The 26,190-nt window shown below is 35.8% G+C and overlaps 3 protein-coding genes and 1 pseudogene across 3 annotated transcripts; 2 read left to right on the top strand and 2 right to left on the bottom strand.

Moving 5' to 3' along the window:
- The first annotated feature begins 2,910 nt into the window (after window positions 1-2,910).
- On the top strand, window positions 2,911-3,676 carry LOC147550247 (uncharacterized). The gene is made up of 2 exons (XM_086668440.1): window positions 2,911-3,616; window positions 3,669-3,676. Exons 1-2 carry the CDS (start codon window positions 2,911-2,913, stop codon window positions 3,674-3,676), a joined length of 714 nt encoding a protein of 237 aa, XP_086524566.1.
- Window positions 3,627-6,717, top strand: LOC147550246 (uncharacterized). Its single transcript, XM_086670870.1, has one exon. It carries the CDS (start codon window positions 3,688-3,690, stop codon window positions 5,914-5,916), a length of 2,229 nt encoding a protein of 742 aa, XP_086526996.1. The 5' UTR covers window positions 3,627-3,687; the 3' UTR covers window positions 5,917-6,717.
- Window positions 6,718-19,906: 13,189 nt separating this feature from the next.
- On the bottom strand, window positions 19,907-22,454 carry LOC147550245 (reticulon-like protein B4; annotated as a pseudogene).
- A 1,973-nt stretch (window positions 22,455-24,427) lies between these two features.
- On the bottom strand, window positions 24,428-25,211 carry LOC147550244 (zinc finger protein ZAT12-like). The gene has a single exon (XM_086670129.1). The coding sequence runs from the start codon at window positions 25,128-25,130 to the stop codon at window positions 24,561-24,563; it is 570 nt and encodes a 189-aa protein (XP_086526255.1). The 5' UTR covers window positions 25,131-25,211; the 3' UTR covers window positions 24,428-24,560.
- Between the last annotated feature and the right edge of the window lie 979 nt (window positions 25,212-26,190).

Here is a 26,190-nt window from a genome sequence, read left to right as displayed (position 1 = left end):
TTCACTACCTCAACATCTTCACTAAACAATCTTGAAGATGATTTCCTCTCTGTTTCTTCAAGAATATGATTTCCGTTCTTGCTATGCTTCCTTGATGTCTCTGAGTCGTTTGAGGATTTAGCTGTAACAAGACGTTTTGAAGGAGTGGAATTAGGTTTTAGGTTGACTTTTTCTGTGGGATTCTCCGATTGATGGGTTTCCTTATTGGTAGGGAAAGCAAAAAAAGATTGAGAACCTGATTCAGAACTAGAATCATCTTTAGAAGAATGTTCGAAAATTTTGGGTGGAGCAATTACCTCATGTTTCTCTCTCGTCGATGTCGGGTTTTCTTGAAGCGGAACAAGAATGGCAAGTTTCTTATGCCAAACTAACTCATAAGTATTATTTCGACTTCTATGTACGGCATCAACATCCAAAATCCATGGTATTCCTAGGATGAGATGACAATTCTCCATGTCAACAACGTCACAACAGAGAGTGTCGCGGTAGTGAGAACCAATGGAGAACGTAAATATGCATTGTTGGTGAATCGATAATTCGCTCTTGTCAGAAATCCAACCAAGTTCATACGGGCAAGGGTGGTCGTAAGTAGGAAGACCGAGTGCTTTGACGAGGCGAAGTGATATCATATTTCCTTCACTACCGTTGTCAATAATAAAGTCACACACCTTATTGTTGATGGTGAGTCTAGATTTGAAGATGTTATGTCTTTCCGCAGGATCCGGAGGTTTTGGAAGAAAGGATGAAGAATGATGGAGAGGTGAAGTCGTGGTGGAGGGTGGAAAAAAAAATTTCTCGTTTTTTGTATCAGGATTTTGCGGGCTCATGATACCAGCTGATGTAGATTGTTGCGGAAGCGTAAAAGTAATGGAATCCACCATTGTTAATAAACTAAACTAACGAAATAAAACTGATAAAATAACGATAAACAATAAACTTGATTAATAACTTGAATAATAATAAACTTGGTTGATAATATTCTCTGATCTGGTTAACAAAGACAGGCTAGACTTCTCTTATATAGAGATTGTACTTTCCTAGATAGACTCAAATAAGGAAATAAGATAACTACTAATAATACTTTCCTTGATTGCTAAGACTCATAATTATGGAAACCCTAAATACTTAATTATAGAAACTACGTTAATGTAGCTTCTTGACCGTGAGGCCCACTATCACCATGGTCGTGAGGCCCAATAGGAAGATGGTCTTCATCAGTATACTTATCACTTTAGAGTTAATAAACTCAAATCCACCGGGTAATGCAATTCAAAGTAGTCAACAGGGGGCTTTTGAGGTTTACAGAGACTACGGTTGAGATAGAGGGAAAGATTTTACCGGTTTGAAGGGAGCTATGTGGGTATTAATACCAATCGATTTATGGTCAAAAGGGGAGGAAATTTTGGGCAGTAAACAGAGAAGAAGTGGGAGAATTTTTTAGGAAGTTTTGAGAGAGCAATTAATATTGAAGAGAACTAGGAGGCAGAGAAGAAAAGAAGGCATTTAGGTACGATAAGATTTGATGAGAAGATAAGAAGTGCAAATCTCTTGGGTGATTTCTCTCTTAATCCCTTCTTTTATTTCTTTTATTGTATTTAACTTCCTCATGATGATCATTGTAAACATGGGTTTTTAATCCTCCATCTAGAGAGGATGATGAAACCCATGAGATTGCTTTTAGAGATACACTAATAAAATTAATCCGATACTCTATTGTTCTTCATGTATTGATTCCCACTTGGTATTTATTATTTAAATTAATTTTTCATTACTCATGCTTTTAGATTTGATATATCATGCTTAGATTAAGTCTTTGATGGTCTATTCTTATTTGTTTGATGAGTAATAGTTAAACTATTTTAAATGTTAAAACGATAGTGGATATAAAAAGCTAAGACTGTTTTAAAGAAAACATTTTCCGGACTTTAGATATTTTATATCCTAAAGTCTGAGTGATAAAAAAAGTGAATTTGTTAGATGTTCTTTCTAAGTATTTCGTGAGTGGATTCAAAATCTCTAGTTTTTTTTTCCGTATTGATTTTCTTTCAATCATTTATTATTTTCGCTTTGTTATTTAATTTTACCATCAAAACTGAATCTCAAAGTTACTTATTCACTGGTTTAGGATTAAAAATAGTTTCAACTTGTCTTCGTGGGATCGACCCGTACTTGCTAGGTCTACACTACATAGACCCGTGCACTTGCGGATTTTATTATAAAATACGGATTTATTTTAGCCTATTATTTAGGTTAGTTTAAATACGCATCAAGTTTTTGGCGCCGCTGCCGGGGATAAGTTAGGAAATTTGTTTTGATCTTGGATTAGTTAGTTTTAGGGTTTCAAATTTATTTTCTTATTTTTATTTTGTTTTTGTCTTTTTTAGATCACTTTAACTTGCTTTTCTTGTTTTTGGTGTGTAGTTCACAAAAGAAGCTAAAGAAAAGGAGCAAACAAGGAGGAGGAAATCAAGAAGACAAAGATTTTTTTTATTTTAGATTTTATTTTTATTTTTGGTGAGAGAGAGACTTTTAGACTTTCTATTTTTATTATTGTTTACTGACTACTCTGATCGAGTAACCTTTATAACAGTCAAAGTTCAAGTGTTGTGGCGAAGTAGGAGCTGTCTAGCTTTTTAGGTGAATCTGACAAACCCACTCATTGCTAGATTTTGTCTAGGTTGCTTGGTGGAGTCAGCCTGATTGTGTTTGCTTTCCTATAGGTTCTTCGTAGTGATTCTTTGGTTCGAAAAAAATAAAAACAAAAAAAAAAAAAAAAAAAATTTGTTGAAAATATCCTTGGTCGTTGGGCTCTAGTGTATGCCCGATAGATATCGTGATAAGAGAGGTCGTTTCATTATTAGAAAAACACATTTAAGTAATCTTTTAGCGAATCTCTCTTTGAGTGACACTATGGGTGAAAATTTGAACCAAGCAGGGGGTGGAAATCCACCTATGACACTCAGGGATTACATGAATCCTACTAGAACATGTCAGCCATCATGCATACAGTTACCCCACACCACAACTCACTTCGAGTTAAAACCAAGCATTATCCAAATGCTCCCTGTTTTCCGTGGGGATGAGAACGAGAATCCCTACTACCATGTTAGGGATTTTGAAGAGATTTGTGGGACTATGAAATTCCCCAACATGCCTGATGAAATATTGAGACTTAGCTTGTTCCCTTTCTCTTTGAAAGAGAAAGCAAAATCTTGGTTGTATGCCTTACAACCCCATTCCATTACTACATGGGAAGAATTGAGCAGTTCGTTCCTTCTGAAATTCTTCCCGAAACACAAAACTACCTCTTTAAGGCAAAGTCTTAACAGTTTTGTACAACAAGAAGGAGAGTCTCTCTACAAGTATCTTGAGAGATTTAAAGAACTTGTATTGCAGTGTCCACACCATGGTTTTGAGAAAATGAGACTAGTCCAGATTCTTTATGACGGACTAGACTATTCCACTACATCCATGGTAGAGTCATTCTGTGGTGGCGGTTTTACTTCTAAACCCGTCGATGATTGCATGGCATTTTTAGAAGATTTGGCTGAGAAATCCCAGCAATGGGAAACTTCTAGAGGACCCCCTACTAGGGTTAATCCTACTCCGAACAGAGGTGGCATTTATAGAGTAAATGATTCGGAAAACAAACTTGCCGCCATAACTAGAAGGATAGAAGCCCTAGAAATGTGTCAGCCTAAAACCTTCATGGAGGATCCCACTCGGGTCATGAGTGTCGGAAATGAACCCATCTCTTATCCGTGTTCAGTCTGTGGAGATCCCAATCATACAAGGAACAAATGTCCCTTATCCTTCGGTTCAGATGAAAGAGCACAAGCTCATGCTATCTACCAAAATTCTAGGCATGATAATCATCAGAATTATGATCCTTTCTCTAACTCATACAATCCAGGTTGGAGAAATCATCCAAACTTTTCATGGTCTCAAGGTCAACCTCAGGGTCAGTTTAATAATTTTACCAACCCTTCAGGTTTTAGCCATCCTAGGAATCCTCCTACCCAAACGAGCACCCAAAATTCTTCTGAAAGTAAGGGGTTATTAGAGGATACTATAAAAATGTTAGCTAAGAGCCATATAGAGTTTAAGGAAACTACCCAACAGTTTATGCAAGTTACCACCCAATCCTTGACTAGTTTACAAACTCAAGTGGGCCAACTTGTTGAGGCCCTAAATCAAAGAGAAAATGGTAAGTTTCCGAGTCAACCTGAACAAAACCCTAAGGCCATACAAGATAGACGGCCAACTGACCAAGCCAATGCTATATCCACTCTAAGGAGTGGAAGAGTCGTGGATAATAAGATAAGTGTTCCCCAGGAAAATGAGTCTAAGTGTATCCCTTTGTCTTCATCAAATAAAGCACTTAATGATGAGCCTGAGAAGGCTCCTGAGTCTGAAGAACCACCTGTAGTATCTGAGCCTTACATTCCTAGAGCTCCATACCCTCAACGTCTCGTAGAGCCAAAGAAAAAGTCTAAGTATGAGGAGATTATGGAAATATTTAAACAAATCAGCATTAACATTCCATTACTAGATGCAATTAAACAGATCCCAGCTTACGCTAAGTTCCTTAAGGACCTATGTACTAGAAAGCGTAAGATGAATGTGCATAAAAAGGTCTTTTTGACTCAACAAGTGAGTTCTATTATCCAACAAAACCTCCCACCTAAGTACAAAGATCCAGGAAGCCCTACGTTACCTTGCACTATAGGGAACCATAAGATTGAACGAGCTCTGTTAGATCTAGGTGCCAGTGTCAACCTTCTTCCTTACTCGGTGTACTTACAATTAGGTTTGGGAGAAATAAAATCCACTTCCTTAGTCCTTCAGTTGGCAGATCGGTCTGTCAGACGACCACGTGGCATAGTAGAGGATGTTTTGATAAAAGTTGGTGAGTTTATCTTTCCTGTAGATTTCATCATCTTAGATACTGAACCAATTCATGATACCCAGAGTCAAATCCCTGTCATTTTGGGTCGACCATTTTTAGCTACGTCAGATGCTGTCATATACTGTAGAAGTGGTCTTTTGAGATTGTCATTTGGAAATATGACGGTGGAGATGAATATTTTTAATATGGGACTTCACCCTGATGACATAGATGAGTTCAGTGGGTTGAACTTGGTAGAATTATTAGTTCAAGATGCATTACCAACAACTCAGTCGAGAGATCCTTTAGAAACTCTATTGGCACTTTTATGCTTAGATGAGGAAGGTAGTATTAATGAGATAGAGAACATGTCAGAGTCTACTTCCTTGTTAGTGTCTGAGCTGATTACTTTGCCAACCTTAGAGTCACCACTTCCATCATATGAGTCAAATGCTCTACCACTGAGCTATGGACCCACCATAAAAGATGATGATGAATCTTGGCTGCTCAATCTAGTAAATGAGAATGATGACTCACTTGACTTAGTCAAGGACCTGGAGTTCTTTAAGGACACTAATGACATCATCATTCAACAAATTATAGAGGGTTTATCTGAACCAAATTTGGTAGAGCTTGAATCTGGTAACCGAGTGATTCCTTTGGAAGAACTCCGTGTACCTGTTTTAGAAACCTCTTGTTTAACTCTGGGTGTCTTTGATAGTCCTCTAGACCCTCTTGTGTCGTATCCCTCGGGAGCATGTTTAACAGATTGTGCAATACCTCACTTGGTTTCTCATCCCTACCTAGATCCTTTCTACCAGGACTATGCTCTTGCTGGGCCATGGCCAAACTTAACGACTTTATTGTCGTCTAAGTTTGGGGATTCTTACCCGATCACGATAGTCTCACGGGTACTACAACATATTTACACAAATGTGAGACTATCCTTCACTAAACACTTCGTGTCTTGGGTAGATCCACAGATGTTTCGCCTATTAGTTTATGGAGTTGTTCTTAAGGTTTGTTGACTCATCTATATCGTCTGGCTGAATACGTTAAACTTAGCGCTTTCTGGGAGGCAACCCATGCATAGGACTTCTGAATCTGGTAACATCTTTCCCTAATCCTGTTATTTTGCATAGTCTTCAGAACATTGAGGACAATGTTCGGTTTAAGTTTGGGGATGGGGGATTGAATTTTTAGTCCTTATTTCAAAAATTCAAAAGGGTTCAAAATTTTTAATTTTTGGATTAGAAACGTGAGTCTAGTTGTTTTTGCTTGTTAATAGTTATAGAGTCTAGTTGGTTGTACTATGCTTTTGCTAAAGGTTTTTCCATGAATTTCGAGTCTTGAAGTTGTCTGTGCACTAGCCATGTGAGTATTAGATAGGTGAAGAGTAGACTTTTCTAAGAGAACTTAATCGATCATTAGTGGAGACTTAACCCATGTGAGATTCTGAGCCTTTCTTTTTGTTTTGAGTGATCTCTTCTGAGCTAATTCTGAGTAGAATGAAGAGCTACTCAACCTCGCAATATTCATTAGAACTCAGTTGATCTCTTGAGTTCAAATTTTACAACCACTAGGGATGTCATCAGGAAGCGAACTTTACTCTTGTAGTCTGAGAAACTTAAAAACAGTGTCAACTATAGGAAGATAGGAACTTCATCATTTAGAACCCTGAGAATAAGGCATGAAGCAAAGTTGAAAGAATTTTACCCAAGGAAAAAATAATAATAATGTGAAGAAAGCATGTTATGCATTTTGAGTTTTATTACCAGAGTCAGTAGCAAAAAAAAAAAAAAAAAAAAAAAAAAAGAGAAAAGAAGAAAGTGTTTGATTAGTTTTGTTTGAGTGTTTATCCCTTAAAGTAGTTTTTGAAGATTTGAAGACGTCGAGTTCTCAGGTGTTCTAGTCACATCATCATTAGTGTCTATCGACCTCTAGGAAGCATTGTTAGATAGTAGATCAGGTGAGAAGAGTTGGTTAGCTTCCCCATTCCATATTAGTGGTTGTTTCCTTCTTTGAGATCAGTCGTCCACAAAAATTATAGTCCGTCTTTTTCATGTGTTGAGTTTTCCTTGATATTCATACTAACACATAGAGTGAACCATTCTTGAGTTACTTTAATTTTTGAGTGTATGACCGTGAGGCAGTAGTCGAGGCGAAATGTATCGAGACGGTAATCAAGGTCTTGTCTTTTCGGAACCGAAATGATACTCATATTGGCTGGTCACGTGCACTTTAGGTCTTGATTACTAGTGAAGGGATTTTTAGCGTTTGTATGGTTTGGCCGACCTGGATTTCATTTCTATTAACTTTCGTAAATTTCTATCGGCTTAACGTTTTTAGTCCATGTCATATTTAGACCCTTCTGGATTTTTGATATTTTTGAATTTTGTGGGTATATTCACTGCAAACCCTCGCGAGACTCAACTCGTCCTCTAGGGTAACCTAGAGGTTTAACGGCTTGTTGCACGTGCTAAGTGCAATCGTGATCCCTACGAAAGTGGTAGATTAGGTATAGTTTCATTTTTCTGTTTTGCTCGGGGACTAGCAAAATGTAAGTTTGGGGATGTTTGATGAGTTCGCTAGAACTCATTTATTTATCATCAATGTACATTCGTTAGTCTTTAATTTTGATGAAACTAATCAATTTAATTAGTTTTTCTGGAATAACACAAAAATGTCAAGAAGCCAATAGAAATGGGAAGTTGATGTATACTTTGGTACCAAAAATAGTTCATTCCGTGCAACTAAAGTTAGTTTTGAGGTTGTTGTGCAACAAAGACATTTGATGGGGGGTGTTACGCAGGAGTGATCATTTTGCATGGACTTAATGGAGAAGTATCCACCATTCCACATATTGATGCTGTACTATTAATTTGGCAATTCAAGTTGGGCAATGCACACGTGATGGCCACTTTATTATAAGGTTAGGAAATGATGTGTGGGACCCGTCCTTTTAACCAAATCAAAAAGGTGAATTTGAATGTGGGTTTTGGTTGTTTTAAGAATGGGTCCCACAAGGGCTTTGTATACTTATCACTTTAGAGTTAATAAACTCAAATCCACCGGGTATTGCAATTCAAAGTAGTCAACAGGGGGCTTTTGAGGTTTACAGAGACTACGGTTGAGATAGAGGGAAAGATTTTACCGGTTTGAAGGGAGCTATGTGGGTATTAATACCAATCGATTTATGGTCAAAAGGGGAGGAAATTTTGGGCAGTAAACAGAGAAGAAGTGGGAGAATTTTTTAGGAAGTTTTGAGAGAGCAATTAATATTGAAGAGAACTAGGAGGTAGAGAAGAAAAGAAGGCATTTAGGTACGATAAGATTTGATGAGAAGATAAGAAGTGCAAATCTCTTGGGTGATTTCTCTCTTAATCCCTTCTTTTATTTCTTTTATTGTATTTAACTTCCTCATGATGATCATTGTAAACATGGGTTTTTAATCCTCCATCTAGAGAGGATGATGAAACCCATGAGATTGCTTTTAGAGATACACTAATAAAATTAATCCGATACTCTATTGTTCTTCATGTATTGATTCCCACTTGGTATTTATTATTTAAATTAATTTTTCATTACTCATGCTTTTAGATTTGATATATCATGCTTAGATTAAGTCTTTGATGGTCTATTCTTATTTGTTTGATGAGTAATAGTTAAACTATTTTAAATGTTAAAACGATAGTGGATATAAAAAGCTAAGACTGTTTTAAAGAAAACATTTTCCGGACTTTAGATATTTCATATCCTAAAGTCTGAGTGATAAAAAAAGTGTTCGATTAATTTGTTAGATGTTCTTTCTAAGTATTTCGTGAGTGGATTCAAAATCTCTAGTTTTTTTTTCCGTATTGATTTTCTTTCAATCATTTATTATTTTCGCTTTGTTATTTAATTTTACCATCAAAACTGAATCTCAAAGTTACTTATTCACTGGTTTAGGATTAAAAATAGTTTCAACTTGTCTTCGTGGGATCGACCCGTACTTGCTAGGTCTACACTACATAGGCCCGTGCACTTGCGGATTTTATTATAAAATACGGATTTATTTTAGCCTATTATTTAGGTTAGTTTAAATACGCATCAAGTTTTTGGCGCCGCTGCCGGGGATAAGTTAGGAAATTTGTTTTGATCTTGGATTAGTTAGTTTTAGGGTTTCAAATTTATTTTCTTATTTTTATTTTGTTTTTGTCTTTTTTAGATCACTTTAACTTGCTTTTCTTGTTTTTGGTGTGTAGTTCACAAAAGAAGCTAAAGAAAAGGAGCAAACAAGGAGGAGGAAATCAAGAAGACAAAGATTTTTTTATTTTAGATTTTATTTTTATTTTTGGTGAGAGAGAGACTTTTAGACTTTCTATTTTTATTTTTGTTTTAAAGTTTTGACCCTAAATTGGAGGGCTTAATTAAATTGTAACCAAAAACCAAAACGAAGCCTCGGGTCGGAACACTCGCGGGTCATCTACAAAGGTCATCGCCCGTCTTGAACGGGAGGTAAATTTCTTGAACACCCACGAATCTCCTGTCAATGGGTATTGGTGTGAATTCGTGTGCCTAATTGCTTTGATCGAACTGTTAGTGTAATCATTCTAGTAAGGGCACTAACCCAGTTACAAGATAAGAAACGGATTTCATCACCGTTCTCTTGCCCACATAGGTAACAACATTCACGAACCCAAACCTTACTTAAAAAGCTAAAATATTATTTAGACATCAGCCCCTAAGGTATCGAGCTCATAGGACCCTTCAAAAACAACTCGGGAAATTGACTTTTATCTAGGCATTCTCAGAGGAAAGTTTGTAAACAATTCTTGTCAAAAAGGCCGCCTCGAGAAGAGGAAACGTTTGCCGAAGGAAGACGGCTGTCACAACGTTCATCGTTGGTTGTCTTCCTGGAGAATTGTTTACTGACTACTCTGATCGAGTAACCTTTATAACAGTCAAAGTTCAAGTGTTGTGGCGAAGTAGGAGCTGTCTAGATTTTTAGGTGAATCTGACAAACCCACTCATTGCTAGATTTTGTCTAGGTTGCTTGGTGGAGTCAGCCTGATTGTGTTTGCTTTCCTATAGGTTCTTCGTAGTGATTCTTTGGTTCGAAAAAAAAAAAAAAAATTTTGTTGAAAATATCCTTGGTGGTTGGGCTCTAGTGTATGCCCGATAGATATCGTGATAAGAGAGGTCGTTTCATTAGTAGAAAAACACATTTAAGTAATCTTTTAGCGAATCTCTCTTTGAGTGACATTATGGGTGAAAATTTGAACCAAGCCGGGGGTGGAAATCCACCTATGACACTCAGGGATTACATGAATCCTACTAGAACATGTCAGCCATCATGCATACAGTTACCCCACACCACAACTCACTTCGAGTTAAAACCAAGCATTATCCAAATGCTCCCTGTTTTCCGTGGGGATGAGAACGAGAATCCCTACTACCATGTTAGGGATTTTGAAGAGATTTGTGGGACTATGAAATTCCCCAACATGCCTGATGAAATATTGAGACTTAGGTTGTTCCCTTTCTCTTTGAAAGAGAAAGCAAAATCTTGGTTGTATGCCTTACAACCCCATTCCATTACTACATGGGAAGAATTGAGCAGTTCGTTCCTTCTGAAATTCTTTCCGAAAGACAAAACTACCTTTTTAAGGCAAAGTCTTAACAGTTTTGTACAACAAGAAGGAGAGTCTCTCTACAAGTATCTTGAGAGATTTAAAGAACTTGTATTGCAGTGTCCACACCATGGTTTTGAGAAAATGAGACTAGTCCAGATTCTCTATGACGGACTAGACTATCCCACTACATCCATGGTAGAGTCATTCTGTGGTGGCGGTTTTACTTCTAAACCCGTCGATGATTGCATGGCATTTTTAGAAGATTTGGCTGAGAAATCCCAGCAATGGGAAACTTCTAGAGGACCCCCTACTAGGGCTAATCCTACTCCGAACAGAGGTGGCATTTATAGAGTAAATGATTCGGAAAACAAACTTGCCGCCATAACTAGATTGATAGAAGCCCTAGAAATGTGTCAGCCTAAAACCTTCATGGAGGATCCCACTCGGGTCATGAGTGTCGGAAATGAACCCATCTCTTATCCGTGTTCAGTCTGTGGAGATCCCAATCATACAAGGAACAAATGTCCCTTATCCTTCGGTTCAGATGAAAGAGCACAAGCTCATGCTATCTACCAAAATTCTAGGCATGATAATCATCAGAAGTATGATCCTTTCTCTAACTCATACAATCCAGGTTGGAGAAATCATCCAAACTTTTCATGGTCTCAAGGTCAACCTCAGGGTCAGTTTAATAATTTTACCAACCCTTCAGGTTTTAGCCATCCTAGGAATCCTCCTACCCAAACGAGCACCCAAAATTCTTCTGAAAGTAAGGGGTTATTAGAGGATACTATAAAAATGTTAGCTAAGAGCCATATAGAGTTTAAGGAAACTACCCAACAGTTTATGCAAGTTACCACCCAATCCTTGACTAGTTTACAAACTCAAGTGGGCCAACTTGCTGAGGCCCTAAATCAAAGAGAAAATGGTAAGTTTCCGAGTCAACCTGAACAAAACCATAAGGCCATACAAGATAGACGGCCAACTGACCAAGCCAATGCTATATCCACTATAAGGAGTGGAAGAGTCGTGGATAATAAGATAAGTGTTCCCCAGGAAAATGAGTCTGAGTGTATCCCTTTGTCTTCATCAAATAAAGCCCATAATGATGAGCCTGAGAAGGCTCCTGATTCTGAAGAACCACCTGTAGTATCTGAGCCTTACATTCCTAGAGCTCCATATCCTCAACGTCTCGTAGAGCCAAAGAAAAAGTCTCTGTATGAGGAGATAATGGAAATATTTAAACAAATCAGCATTAACATTCCATTACTAGATGCAATTAAACAGATCCCAGCTTACGCTAAGTTCCTTAAGGACCTATGTACTAGAAAGCGTAAGATGAATGTGCATAAAAAGGTCTTTTTGACTCAACAAGTGAGTTCTATTATCCAACAAAACCTCCCACCTAAGTACAAAGATCTAGGAAGCCCTACATTACCTTGCACTATAGGGAACCATAAGATTGAACGAGCTCTGTTAGATCTAGGTGCCAGTGTCAACCTTCTTCCTTACTCGGTGTACTTACAATTAGGTTTGGGAGAAATAAAACCCACTTCCGTAGTCCTTCAGTTGGCAGATCGGTCTGTCAGACGACCACGTGGCATAGTAGAGGATGTTTTGATAAAAGTTGGTGAGTTTATCTTTCCTGTAGATTTCATCATCTTAGATACTGAACCAATTCATGATACCCAGAGTCAAATCCCTGTCATTTTGGGTCGAGCATTTTTAGCTACATCAGATGCTGTCATATACTGTAGAAGTGGTCTTTTGAGATTGTCATTTGGAAATATGACGGTGGAGATGAATATTTTTAATATGGGACTTCACCCTGATGACATAGATGAGTTCAGTGGGTTGAACTTGGTAGAATTATTAGTTCAAGATGCATTACCAACAACTCAGTCGAGAGATCCTTTAGAAACTCTATTGGCACTTTTATGCTTAGATGAGGAAGGTAGTATTAATGAGATAGAGAACATGTCAGAGTCTACTTCCTTGTTAGTGTCTGAGCTGATTACTTTGCCAACCTTAGAGTCACCACTTCCATCATATGAGTCAAATGCTCTACCACTGAGCTATGGACCCACCATAAAAGATGATGATGAATCTTGGCTGCTCAATCTAGTAAATGAGAATGATGACTCACTTGACTTAGTCAAGGACCTGGAGTTCTTTAAGGACACTAATGACATCATCATTCAACAAATTATAGAGGGTTTATCTGAACCAAATTTGGTAGAGCTTGAATCTGGTAACCGAGTGATTCCTTTGGAAGAACTCCGTGTACCTGTTTTAGAAACCTCTTGTTTAACTCTGGGTGTCTTTGATAGTCCTCTAGACCCTCTTGTGTCGTATCCCTCGGGAGCATGTTTAACAGATTGTGCAATACCTCACTTGGTTTCTCATCCCTACCTAGATCCTTTCTACCAGGACTATACTCTTGTTGGGCCATGGCCAAACTTAACGACTTTATTGTCGTCTAAGTTTGGGGATTCTTACCCGATCACGATAGTCTCACGGGTACTACAACATATTTACACAAATGTGAGACTATCCTTCACTAAACACTTCGTGTCTTGGGTAGATCCACAGATGTTTCGCCTATTAGTTTATGGAGTTGTTCTTAAGGTTTGTTGACTCATCTATATCGTCTGGCTGAAGACGTTAAACTTAGCGCTTTCTAGGAGGCAACCCATGCATAGGACTTCTGAATCTGGTAGCATCTTTCCCTAATCCTTCTATTTTGCATAGTCTTCAGAACATTGAGGACAATGTTCGGTTTAAGTTTGGGGATGGGGGATTGAATTTTTAGTCCTTATTTCAAAAATTCAAAAGGGTTCAAAATTTTTAATTTTTGGATTAGAAACGTGAGTCTAGTTGTTTTTGCTTGTTAATAGTAATAGAGTCTAGTTGGTTGTACTATGCTTTTGCTAAAGGTTTTTCCATGAATTTCGAGTCTTGAAGTTGTCTGTGCACTAGCCATGTGAGTATTAGATAGGTGAGGAGTAGACTTTTCTAAGAGAACTTAATCGATCATTAGTGGAGACTTAACCCATGTGAGATTCTGAGCCTTTCTTTTTGTTTTGAGTGATCTCTTTTGAGCTAATTCTGAGTAGAATGAAGAGCTACTCAACCTCGCAATATTCATTAGAACTCAGTTGATCTCTTGAGTTCAAATTTTACAACCACTAGGGATGTCATCAGGAAGCGAACTTTACTCTTGTAGTCTGAGAAACTTAAAAACAGTGTCAACTATAGGAAGATAGGAACTTCATCATTTAGAACCCTGAGAATAAGACATGAAGCAAAGTTGAAAGAATTTTACCCAAGGAAAAAATAATAATAATGTGAAGAAAGCATGTTATGCATTTTGAGTTTTATTACCAGAGTCAGTAGCAAAAAAAAAAAAAGAGAAAAGAAGAAAGTGTTTGATTAGTTTTGTTTGAGTGTTTATCCCTTAAAGTAGTTTTTGAAGATTTGAAGACGTCGAGTTCTCAGGTGTTCTAGTCACATCATCATTAGTGTCTATCGACCTCTAGGAAGCATTGTTAGATAGTAGATCAGGTGAGAAGAGTTGGTTAGCTTCCCCATTCCATATTAGTGGTTGTTTCCTTCTTTGAGATCAGTCGTCCACAAAAATTATAGTCCGTCTTTTTCATGTGTTGAGTTTTCCTTGATATTCATACTAACACATAGAGTGAACCATTCTTGAGTTACTTTAATTTTTGAGTGTATGACCGTGAGGCAGTAGTCGAGGCGAAATGTATCGAGACGGTAATCAAGGTCTTGTCTTTTCAGAACCGAAATGATACTCATATTGGCTGGTCACGTGCACTTTAGGTCTTGATTACTAGTGAAGGGATTTTTAGCGTTTGTATGGTTTGGCCGACCTGGATTTCATTTCTATTAACTTTCGTAAATTTCTATCGGCTTAACGTTTTTAGTCCATGTCATATTTAGACCCTTCTGGATTTTTGATATTTTTGAATTTTGTGGGTATATTCACTGCAAACCCTCACGAGACTCAACTCGTCCTCTAGGGTAACCTAGAGGTTTAACGGCTTGTTGCACGTGCTAAGTGCAATCGTGATCCCTACGAAAGTGGTGGATTAGGTATAGTTTCATTTTTCTGTTTTGCTTGGGGACTAGCAAAATGTAAGTTTGGGGATGTTTGATGAGTTCGCTAGAACTCATTTATTTATCATCAATGTACATTCGTTAGTCTTTAATTTTGATGAAACTAATCAATTTAATTAGTTTTTCAGGAATAACACAAAAATGTCAAGAAGCCAATAGAAATGGGAAGTTGATGTATACTTTGGTACCAAAAATAGTTCATTCCGTGCAACTAAAGTTAGTTTTGAGGTTGTTGTGCAACAAAGACATTTGATGGGGAGTGTTACGCAGGAGTGATCATTTTGCATGGACTTAATGGAGAAGTATCCACCATTCCACATATTGATGCTGTACTATTAATTTGGCAATTCAAGTTGGGCACTGCCCACGTGATGGCCACTTTATTATAAGGTTAGGAAATGATGTGTGGGACCCGTCCTTTTAACCAAATCAAAAAGGTGAATTTAAAAAGGTGAATTTCAATGTGGGTTTTGGTTGTTTTAAGAATGGGTCCCACAAGGGCTTTGTATTATCACTTGAGAGTTGATAAACTCAAATCCACCGGGTAATGCAATTCAAAGTAGTCAACAGGAGGCTTTTGAGGTTTACAGAGACTACGGTCAGGGACGGAACTACAGCTAGGCCGAAGGAGGCCATGGCCCCCCTCGACCTAGCCGTAGCGGTTTACATTATAGCCCCAAGTCACAAAAGTTATGATATTATTTTAATAATATGCAACACATTGCAACAAAACTTAGTTGGCTCACTGGTAGAACTATATACTTACCACCTAGTTGACCCAGGTTCGATCCCTTGGAGCAGCAACTTTTTTATATTTAAATCTTTGTTTTAAATCTTTTCTCTAATTCCAATTAGGTTGGCCCCCCTAGATCATTAATCTTGGTTCCGTCCCTGACTACGGTTGAGATAGAGGGAAAGATTTTACCGGTTTGAAGGGAGCTATGTGGGTATTAATACCAATCGATTTATGGTCAAAAGGGGAGGAAATTTTGGGCAGTAAACAGAGAAGAAGTGGGAGAATTTTTTAGGAAGTTTTGAGAGAGCAATTAATATTGAAGAGAACTAGGAGGCAGAGAAGAAAAGAAGGCATTTAGGTACGATAAGATTTGATGAGAAGATAAGAAGTGCAAATCTCTTGGGTGATTTCTCTCTTAATCCCTTCTTTTATTTCTGTTATTGTATTTAACTTCCTCATGATGATCATTGTAAACATGGGTTTTTAATCCTCCATCTAGAGAGGATGATGAAACCCATGAGATTGCTTTTAGAGATACACTAATAAAATTAATCCGATACTCTATTGTTCTTCATGTATTGATTCCCACTTGGTATTTATTATTTAAATTAATTTTTCATTACTCATGCTTTTAGATTTGATATATCATGCTTAGATTAAGTCTTTGATGGTCTATTCTTATTTGTTTGATGAGTAATAGTTAAACTATTTTAAATGTTAAAACGATAGTGGATATAAAAAGCTAAGACTGTTTTAAAGAAAACATTTTCCGGACTTTAGATATTTCATATCCTAAAGTCTGAGTGATAAAATAAGTGTTCGATTAATTTGTTAGATGTTCTTTCTAAGTATTTCGTGAGTGGATTCAAAATCTCTAGTTTTTTTTTCCGCATTGATTTTCTTTCAATCATTTATTATTTTCGCTTTGTTATTTAATTTTACCATCAAAACTGAATCTCAAAGTTACTTATTCACTGGTTTAGGATTAAAAATAGTTTCAACTTGTCTTCGTGGGATCGACCCGTACTTGCTAGGTCTACACTACATAGACCCGTGCACTTGCGGATTTTATTATAAAATACGGATTTATTTTAGCCTATTATTTAGGTTAGTTTAAATACGCATCATTACACAACAACGGAGTATGTCCGTTTCAAAATCAAAAGTTCTCTCATTAGCGAAGAAGTGTAGGTATTTTAAATTGAATTCTGCTTTGCAATTTAACAAATGTTTGGACACTGCTTAAAATGCTTAGAAAACGTTAGACTGGTCTGAACATCTTTAATACAAAATTCTGGTGAACATTTTTCAAAATGTTCACACATCCTTTAAAATGTTAATACAAATTGTAAAGTGTTTTTAACAAAACGAGAACCAGTTGCTACTGTTAACATAACTGTACGGAATAGTGTTAACACATCCCGTAAAATGTTTAGACAAACTGTAAAGTGTTGCTTATAAAACGAGAAGTGGTTGCTAATATTAACAAATTTGTACGGAACAACAATGAAAACACCATGAAAACACCATGAAAATACCCTAAAACCAAGAACAACCTCACCAATGGAGCTTCAAATAAGTAGATCTACAAATCTATATATTTAACTCTCTACAAAACTATGAAAACACCATGAAAACATCCTAAAATCATATTTGAAGTTTTTTTTAACCTCCATTAAAGAAGATGATGATTGAAGATAAAAGATGATGAAGGTTGCTCAAACGAAGAAGATGATGAAGGTCGCTCAAACGAAAAAGATGATGACTGAAGATGATGATTGAAGATGATGAATGAAGATGATTGAAAATAAAGGAAGACAATGAATGTTCTTGAAGAGGGTTTAGGTTTATGTAGAATCTGGGAAAAAAAATTAGAGAGAGAAAGAGGTAATGAAAAGGGTTGAAGAATGATGACTGTAGAGAGATGAAGATGATGATTGAAGAAGATGATGACTGTAGAGAGATGAAGATGATGATTGAAGAAGATGATGACTGTAGAGAGATGAAGATGATGATTGAAGAAGATGATGGTCGGTGAGATTCGAGAGAGAAAAGAGGGTTTGGGTTTGTGTTAGGTAGAGAGAGAAAGTGAAACAGATTATGGAGAGAGAAAAATATTTAGTTTGTGAAAGAGAGATATTAAGGAGAGAGAAAGTTTATGTTTCTTATAAAGGGAGAGAGTTGTTGGATATATACAGGAGGGCAAAAGAGGGATTAGAAGAAACTATTAGGTCTTAGAGATACGAGTTGGGTCCGGATTGAGCATAGGGATGTGTATTTGGGTTTGATTTGAGATATTAGTTGATTATTGGGTTTTGGGTTGGTTAATAATCCCGGTTGGGGTTTTTTTTGTATTTGGGCCCAAAATTTGGGCCTTTCATCAAAAAATTCATTGTTATATTTATCTTCATCATTTTTTTGGTGCAAACTCACGAATATTTATGGAAGCTAAAATAGCCAATTGATCATTAATGGGAACCAAATCTAACTTAACATTTTAAAAAATCTTTACTAATTTGTTAGCTTCTTTGGTTAATTACCAATCAACAACACTAGAAAAATCTAACATGTTAATGTAAGAACAGTTCCACATAGGAGAATGGGTATCTAGCAATCAAACATATAATGTTTAGGTCATCTTCACTCATTGCCAATTAGTTTTGAGTTGGATGACTACAAATTTAATATGGTATCAGAACTAGGACCACACATGACAGGCTTAAAAGCCACACGTGTTCCACGTCACCCGGAAAGAAAAAACACGTGATAAACTCAAAAGAATGTCACACGTGAGGTAGCGTGTGAGAATCGTCCCACATAGAAGAAGGGGCATCTAACAACCAAGAATGTAATGTTTAGGTTCTCTCCACTCATGACTCGTTCATAATTTTTTTTTTTAATTGTCAGCGTGCCTCGAACCCTTGACTCGTTCATCATTTAGTTGACATGATTATAAATACTTCTTACTTTGGGTGGAACTGAAACTAAATTACTTTCTTTTATTGACTTTTCGTGTAAATAATTAAATTTTGAACATTTTTGACCAAAATGGGAAATGTTTTCATGTCAATGTCTATCCAAATATTGACTAAAACCCAAATTTAATCCGTTATTACAAATAAAACAAATACAAGAAAGTGATTAAACCAATAATATTTTTTTTGTTAAGATTAAACCAATAATGTTGTGACCGGAGTCCATTTCTTTTTCTTATTTTTCTAACAAATGCAACGTCCACGCTCTAGAACCATTAAAACCTAATAAAAATTTCTCTCATAGTTCAAGCACGAACAATGTTTTGAGTTTTATTAGATACACACCCCATCGATCCAATTGTGGTTGGGTTGTATTCCTTGTAGAGTTTTTTTAGTTTAATTCGCACTCACCAATCTAACCCAGTTATCTCTTAATTATAACTGTTCAGTTAGTGTTCAGTTAGTTGACCGTTAAAAATATATAGATTAACTTTTTTAATTTAAACTAAGAATCCCCAATTCATAATTATAACCAAGTTATCTCCTAATTGGAAATGTTCAGTTAGTTGACCGTTAAAAATTAATAGATTAATTCTTTTGTGATCAACTTTCTTTTTGATCTCTTATACGTATGTAAATTTAGATATTTGATTTTACTTCTGACTATCCACTCATTGATTCTTAATTGATGATTGTATTTTTTTTTTCAATAACTACATGTAGTCTATGACCCATCAATTTCTTATCTTATTCTTTTTTTTTTTTTTTGTTGAAATGATTTCTTATCTTATTCAATATTTGAATCTCAACGACCATACCAACTACTACCTATGCTATATTTACCGGAACACTCCTAATCAGATGTAGTACGTAATTAGAAAAATAATTAAATTAATCTTGATACTAACGACCATACCAACTTATACATGTGTGGACAACACGAGAACGAGAATTTAATCATTATTATTAATTATACAAAAAGAAAGATTCCTTATTCAAATACAAATCTAGTCTGTTGAGCTGATTAATGATTAAGTGGTGCAATAATGTACCCATAACTAATAAAACTAAGAGTTAATTCTTATATGGCCCCCTACTTTGTGACCAGCTTCTTTTATGACCCCCAAATTTTTGTAAATTCAAATATGACCCCCTATTTTCATGTAAATGCCATAACTACCCCTCCCATTAATATATTTTCAAAATAAAATAAAAAACAAAACCTAAATTCCACCTCACTTCCCTCTCCACCACTCATCTCTCTCCACGTCACCTATCTCTCCAACTCACCTCTCTCTCTCTCTCTCTCCAACTCACCACTCTCTCTCTCTCTCTCTCTCTCTCTCTCTCTCTCCAACTCACCACTCTCTCTCTCTCTCTCTCTCTCTCTCTCTCTCTCTCTCCAACTCACCACTCTCTTCTCCGATGAAGGTCGGCGACCTTCAAACTTAATTTTTTTTCTCTCTCTAAAAACTCCGGCGAAGGGGGTTTCCCTTTGTCGGAATTCTGGTATGTTGAAGAACGCAAAGAAGTAGGGTAACAACAAGGTGATTTGTTAACTATTTGGGTAACAAGGTGATTTGAAAACTATTAGAACTTCTAAGAGAAAATGAGTACGAACCAAACATACAGTTAGAAACTTTTTAAGGTCACACCCAAATGCAATATCTCGCAGAACAGAAAGACCGCGATTAATTTCAATCCTCAGAGCTTCTGCAACTTGAAGCAATTGCTCCTCCGGAAGATGAACATTGGGAATGTGTGGTGGAGACCTAAAGATGAAATCCCAAGTACATTAAACACACATAGCAAAACAAAATCAACTCAAAAAACTAAAGGTACAAATCATTGATTGCTTACTTGTTGATGAAAGTAGTAGCATTAGACCAGAGAAACAAGATTGCTTGGGTAAGTATTAAGCAATGACAGATCAAAGTAAGAAAATGGTATTCAAGTAATTCAAAAAGAATCCAGATAGCAGTGGCTACACCAAGACCACCACCAGAAATTTTCTTGTTCCTCCATAAGAATACATCAGGAGCTGAAACAAACAATTAGAACTGCTAATAAGCTAACTAAAAACAATCAGGGTTTCTACACAATCGAGATCTCATTAATGTGATATCAGATTCATGAAGAAAAAATTAGATAGACCTGTTTTCCGATCTAAAAATTTCTTGCTATTAATTGGGTTAACTTCAACCAATTGATATTTAAGCGATTTACAAAACGGAATCAGAAACTAGGGCTTTGGCATGATATACAGCTAACTTCCTAAACAAAAAATTGCCAGGAAAAAGGATAATAAAAGTGATTGAAACTCACGTTTTCCTCCACCGAAAATACTGTGAACAGGTTTCTCCCTTCCAAAAAGTCGATAAACAGAAGATTTAACAGCTGCTGAAGTTGATGATGATGACTTCTCGTAATCAGAATCAGACAAAGACGACGACGAGGAATCGCCGCCTTGAAATTTCTCAATGATCTTATCGATTTACGATTCAGACGTAACATCAGACACCTCCTCTTTATGTTCCGCCACGACTCCTTCTCTCTTTCACTTTCTCTCTCTAGAGTCACTTTCTCTTCTTTGTATTCTTCAACATACCAGAATTCCGGCGAAGAGAAACTCCCTTCACCGGAGTTTTTAGAGAGAGAGAGGTGAGAGAAAAAAAAATATATTTTTTTTAAATTTGAAGGTTGTCGGCCGGAAAATTTTCCGACCGGCAACCCTTCATCGGAGAAGAGAGTGGTGAGTTGGAGTAGAGAGTGGTGAGTTGGAGAGAGAGAGATGAGTTGAAGAGAGAGAGAGAGGCGAGTTGGAGAGAGAGGTGACGTGGAGAGAGATGAGTGGTGGAGAGGCAAATGAGGTGGAATTTAGGATTTTGTTTTTAATTTTATTATGAAAATATATTAATGGGAAGGCTAGTTATGACATTTACATGAAAATAGGGGGTCATATTTGAATTTACAGAAATTTGGGGGCTATAAAGGAAGATGGTCACAAAATAGGGGGCCATATAGGAATTAACTCTAAAACTAAACCCTTAGGTTTAGGGCCTCTGGATATCCTTCAAAAACAGAAAGCCAAGGTTTGGGGCCTCTAAATATCCTTAAAGTAACAAAAATAAAAGAATTGGTAATAATATCCGTCAAGAGTTATTTTTTTTTGTTGTTGAAGGTTCAAGAGTTATTTAGCTAATAGCTATCTCATGCCTCTTTATATTTTGATACTTTTTAGCCATAATAGCATAATTCATTAATTAATAAATTTTTTTTTTTGCAACTATAGATTTTGTCATCGAAATAATAATTAAAAACATCATAGAATTATTATTGATAATGATTATTGATGTGTAATGGGTGATTTTCCTTTCTTTTGGCTTCATACTTTTAACTATATATTGTTATGTGTGATAATGATCATAACTACTTCATGTAATTGAAAATATAAATTATTTTTTATAAAAAGAAGGTCCTTGCTACTTAGATGATGACTTCTAAATCAAAATTGAGAAAGTATAATTTATAAACCATTATTGAGAGTTCATTCACATGATATTTTCATAATCAGTCTAAGTGGGAAATGATTATTTCCCACCATTTCTTTTTTCTTTCGTGTCTTAATTTTTTTCCCGAAAAAGGGTATGATTAGAATAGTGTTATTGAAAACCTTTGTTTTTTCAATCAATTATAAATGTTTTAAGGCGCATTTCTTATTAAAGATCCGAGTGTTAGCTTCTTTGGAGGTATGCCACTCACTAACTCTCCCATTGGGTTCTTAAGTCATAAATTTATGTAATTGTTTAATTATTTTTCTATAAACTATAATTGTTTAATTGTTAATATAGTTTATTTTGCATCATGCATATGGCAAATATGATAAATGTATATCTTAATTTCGGTGATTTGATCTCGATGCACACATAATTAAAATTGTAATTAAAATAATAAAACTAAAGATGAAATGATTTGACCCTTAGTTTGTAGTGTATGAACAACTCTAAAGAGCGATAGCCACCGCCATATTCTTTACCAAGTTTTAGACTATATAGGAACCATAGTTTACAAACATGACCTAATGAACCATTAGACCATTTCATCCTTGTTATCTGTGGTAGTGATTGAGCCTTACAAGTAAGATATCAAAAATCTAACCCGGACAACAACATGGTTGAGTCTACTAGTAGGCGACGCGCCCCATGGATAGAAGTGGTGGTCGGTCGGCAAAATTTGGGGAAGAAAGTAAGGTGTGTGCATAGATAATGGGTGTCTTTGTTGTGACCCTAAAACTTCACGCTCTCTGCGTCCAAATTAAAAACTGAAAAAAAAAAAAAAAAGATTATTGAGCTTGGAAATCTGAAGGCCCTGGAAGTGCCTATAGATGTTTTGTGGTTTTCTATAAAATACGTAGTAAAATTTCCTGGTCTCCTGCATATTAAAAGTACTTTCTAGTATTTCTCCAAAAAAAAAGTGCTTTTCTAGTATTTACAAATTTAGGAACACCTCTGTTTATTGGAGTTTTTTTTTTTTTTTTGTTGAACTCTGTTTATTGGAGTTGGAAAAGTGAAAAAACAAAAGAGTTTCTCTCGAATAAATAACACTAACCTACTTCAAAATTGAGAAATTCTTCTAGGTCTAATTAAGTTTTACTTTTTCTTTGTACCAGATAATTGGTCCTCCATGGACGACAATAGACGAAGATATGCAAACATATATTTTGAATTCGAAGAATATGAAAGAGAACTTCGAACACAACTATATTTTCTCTCTATTCAAGAACAAAGAGAACGTCGAAGACAACTACTTCGTCTCTCTCTTCAAGAACAACAACTCCGTTATTATTCTTTATTTGGTTTATACAACAATCTTCCATCACCACGGCCTGTGTTGTGTCTGCCACGAGTACTACCAACACCACCACCACCACCACCACCACCACCATTGTTACCGCCACAAACGCCACCAACACTACCACCACCACAACATGGTTTGGGTAACTCAGGTTTGACTTCATTCTTACAAGTTGATAATTCTTTTCTTACTCCATGGAGGTTGAACCCTAACCAACCAACTACTACTACTAATTCTTCTAATGCAAACGAAAGAAAGAATAATTTGCCATCTATCAATGAAGATGACTCGGAACCGATTGGTGCTGATAGTTCGGTACCAATCAGTGCTAATAACTCGGAACAAATTGTTACTAGTAAGAAGCCCAAGCCGGTTTACTGGGAGTTGGAACCAGGTTCTTACTTCAAACATGAGGTGAGTTTATATATCTTCTTTTTTTTTGTTTTGTTTAAATTAGATCTCCTATTTTAATTAAATTAGATGTTCATAATATATCGGTCATTGATAACCGATATGTTCTTTTATTGACAATTATAGGTATTGGATATGAAACCACAACTACCACAGGAGGGCTCAGAGGAGCCTCCTGAAAACTAGACTCATTAACCAAGATCTGATTTTAACTATATTTTGGTGTATAACAGGAGGAAAAATTCATTATCTATATATACAATACATTCACTTATGTGACATATTCAACTATGTTAGTCCTCAAGTAAACTACAAGGAATTAGTATTACTATAGCTTTTTCCATGTGCATAAATATGCCAACTTTTCTTTGTTTCTTTTCTACAACGTTTGCTAATTCAAGGTCTAGAACGTTCTTTGCAATTTGTATCCTATGTCGAATGACCATATCTACCATACGTCACTCATAAAAAGAAAAATACGACTATGAAAATTCCAAATGTGAAGGGGTTGACAAAATACAACTTAATTGTTTTTTCAAATAAAATATATGTTAAAAGTTATCAAATTTCACAATTTAGATTTTTTCCGCTTCGAATAGAGAAGTTATGTAGCTACTAATTACATCTAAAGCTTAAAAACTACAAAAATGCTAGAATCACAGATGATTTTGACAAAAGAAGTTGCCTAGCTGATGTGGCGGTTGTGATATTCATCTATCAACTGCCCAGATTTAGTCAAAATTCCATAGACGAAGTCTTTAGAGAATTCTAAAACAACGAACATATTAAGGTAGAGAGTAAGGGGAAATAATTTGAAAAGGAAAACAAAATCAATTTGGTTTATATTTCATATGTCAAAATATATGTATGTACTCAACAAATGAAATAATCCAAACAAAATAAAATAAAACATCTAGGTCAAATATTAATTACATGAGTGATAATCAAATAAAAAAATGAATCATGGGTTTACTTGTAATCTTCCTAGGTGATGATGGTGATGAAATCTCAATATTTGGAATACCAGATAACTCATAATCAACACTACCTGGTGGTGCTAAATTCAAATCTAAACACAAAACTCTTCTACTACTATTTGATCTTTTCAAAACAGATACTTCATGAACTATGGCAGCCCTGTGTCTTCTCATATGACCTCCTAAAGCTTGTCCAATTGGAAATTCTGAACCACAAATTGAACATTCATGAGATTTGGGTTTCATTAGTTGTGACTTTTGATGATCATCTGATGAATCTATCATTCTTGGTTTCTTATGACTTGCTCTATGTCCACCCAATGCTTGAAAGGATTGAAATTTTCGGTTACAAGTTTTGCACTCGAAAACTCGATTTGAATCACCTTTAATGGATGAGAGTGACTCATTCTTGATGAATTTCTTCTCCTCTGTTTCTCCACCACCATTACTTGATGATAATAATATTAAGTACTTAGCCATGTCTAGAGCTATATTGTTTTCCATTTCTTCTCTACTTCTCTTCATGATCATCACCATGACTCTCTTTCTCTCTATAGATTTCTTGTTTATCTCTCTCTATCTTGATAAGGTAAGGTTGGTTTGAATGTTTCAGTTGTAAGTGTGAAATGTTGAATGGAAAACTTAAGGAGGGAGTAGTAGATATATATATAGTAGTTTGCTTGGTTGGTTGGATAATGAATGAAGTGTTGAGATACAATGACAAAAATACCCCTAGTGAAGAAGGGTATTTCTTGGAAAGAAAGATATGAACACGTAAGGGAGGATGATAAATGGGCGGAGGGGGTTAACTTGGAACAAAGACGAGTCAGTCTTGGTTGTACAATTTCCTAAAACAACACTACTAAGTAAAGAGGGAGACGCGTTTGAGTGTCAACTTCTAAGACTTCCCCACTTGGGAGTTTGTTCAGACGACTGAAATTCTCTTACCAGATTAAGGAAGTGTTGTTCTTTCTCTTTCACTGTATATAATTCACCTGAACCCCTCTAAAAACTAGTATTAGTACCTTTATGGTGGGCCAATGATTCATTAAATTCATTATGTTTTATTTATTTACTAGGGTATATCTCGTGCCCTAGAGCACGGACACTTGTATCAATCAAATATTACAAATTTTATTGTTATATTTTATTGAGAGAGAGAGATTTTTATTAGTTATTATTTTTTGTTTCTTTTTCTCTTAAATTAGTTATTATTTTATTGAGAGAGATATTTTAATTTCTTTTTTTAACCCTTGAAATTTATTTTGTTTCTTTTTTTCTTAAATTAGAATTTTTATTTCTAAGAAGGAAAGGATTATTATTTTGTAAGAAGGTAACTTTATTTCTACAAAGGACTATGTTTTAAATTTTGAGAAGGGCTTCTAGACAATATCTTTTATTAAAAAAAGATTTTTATTTCTAAGAAGGAAAGAATTATTATTTTTTAAATATGTAACCTCTACGAAGGACCATATCATAAATTAAGAGAAGGGCTTCTAGACAATATCCTTTATTAAAAAAAGATGTTTGTCCCAGTCAGCGTTTTCCCTTCTGGTTTATTATATAGAATAGGGTATAATCCGTGCCCTAGGGCACG

This window comes from Eschscholzia californica, unplaced genomic scaffold, assembly GCF_041429995.1.
Source record: "Eschscholzia californica isolate CP2 unplaced genomic scaffold, dmEscCali1.0.p SCAF_3, whole genome shotgun sequence".
NCBI lineage: Eukaryota > Viridiplantae > Streptophyta > Magnoliopsida > Ranunculales > Papaveraceae > Eschscholzia > Eschscholzia californica.
The sequence above is the reverse complement of the archived record's forward strand: the minus strand, read 5'-3'. Positions and strand labels throughout refer to the sequence as shown.

Excerpts from the sequence above, each read along its gene's own strand:
- LOC147550247 (XM_086668440.1), top strand. The coding sequence starts at position 2,911 with ATGGGTGAAAATTTGAACCAAGCAGGGGGTGGAAATCCACCTATGACA.
- LOC147550246 (XM_086670870.1), top strand. The coding sequence starts at position 3,688 with ATGTGTCAGCCTAAAACCTTCATGGAGGATCCCACTCGGGTCATGAGT.
- LOC147550244 (XM_086670129.1), bottom strand. The coding sequence starts at position 25,130 with ATGGTGATGATCATGAAGAGAAGTAGAGAAGAAATGGAAAACAATATA.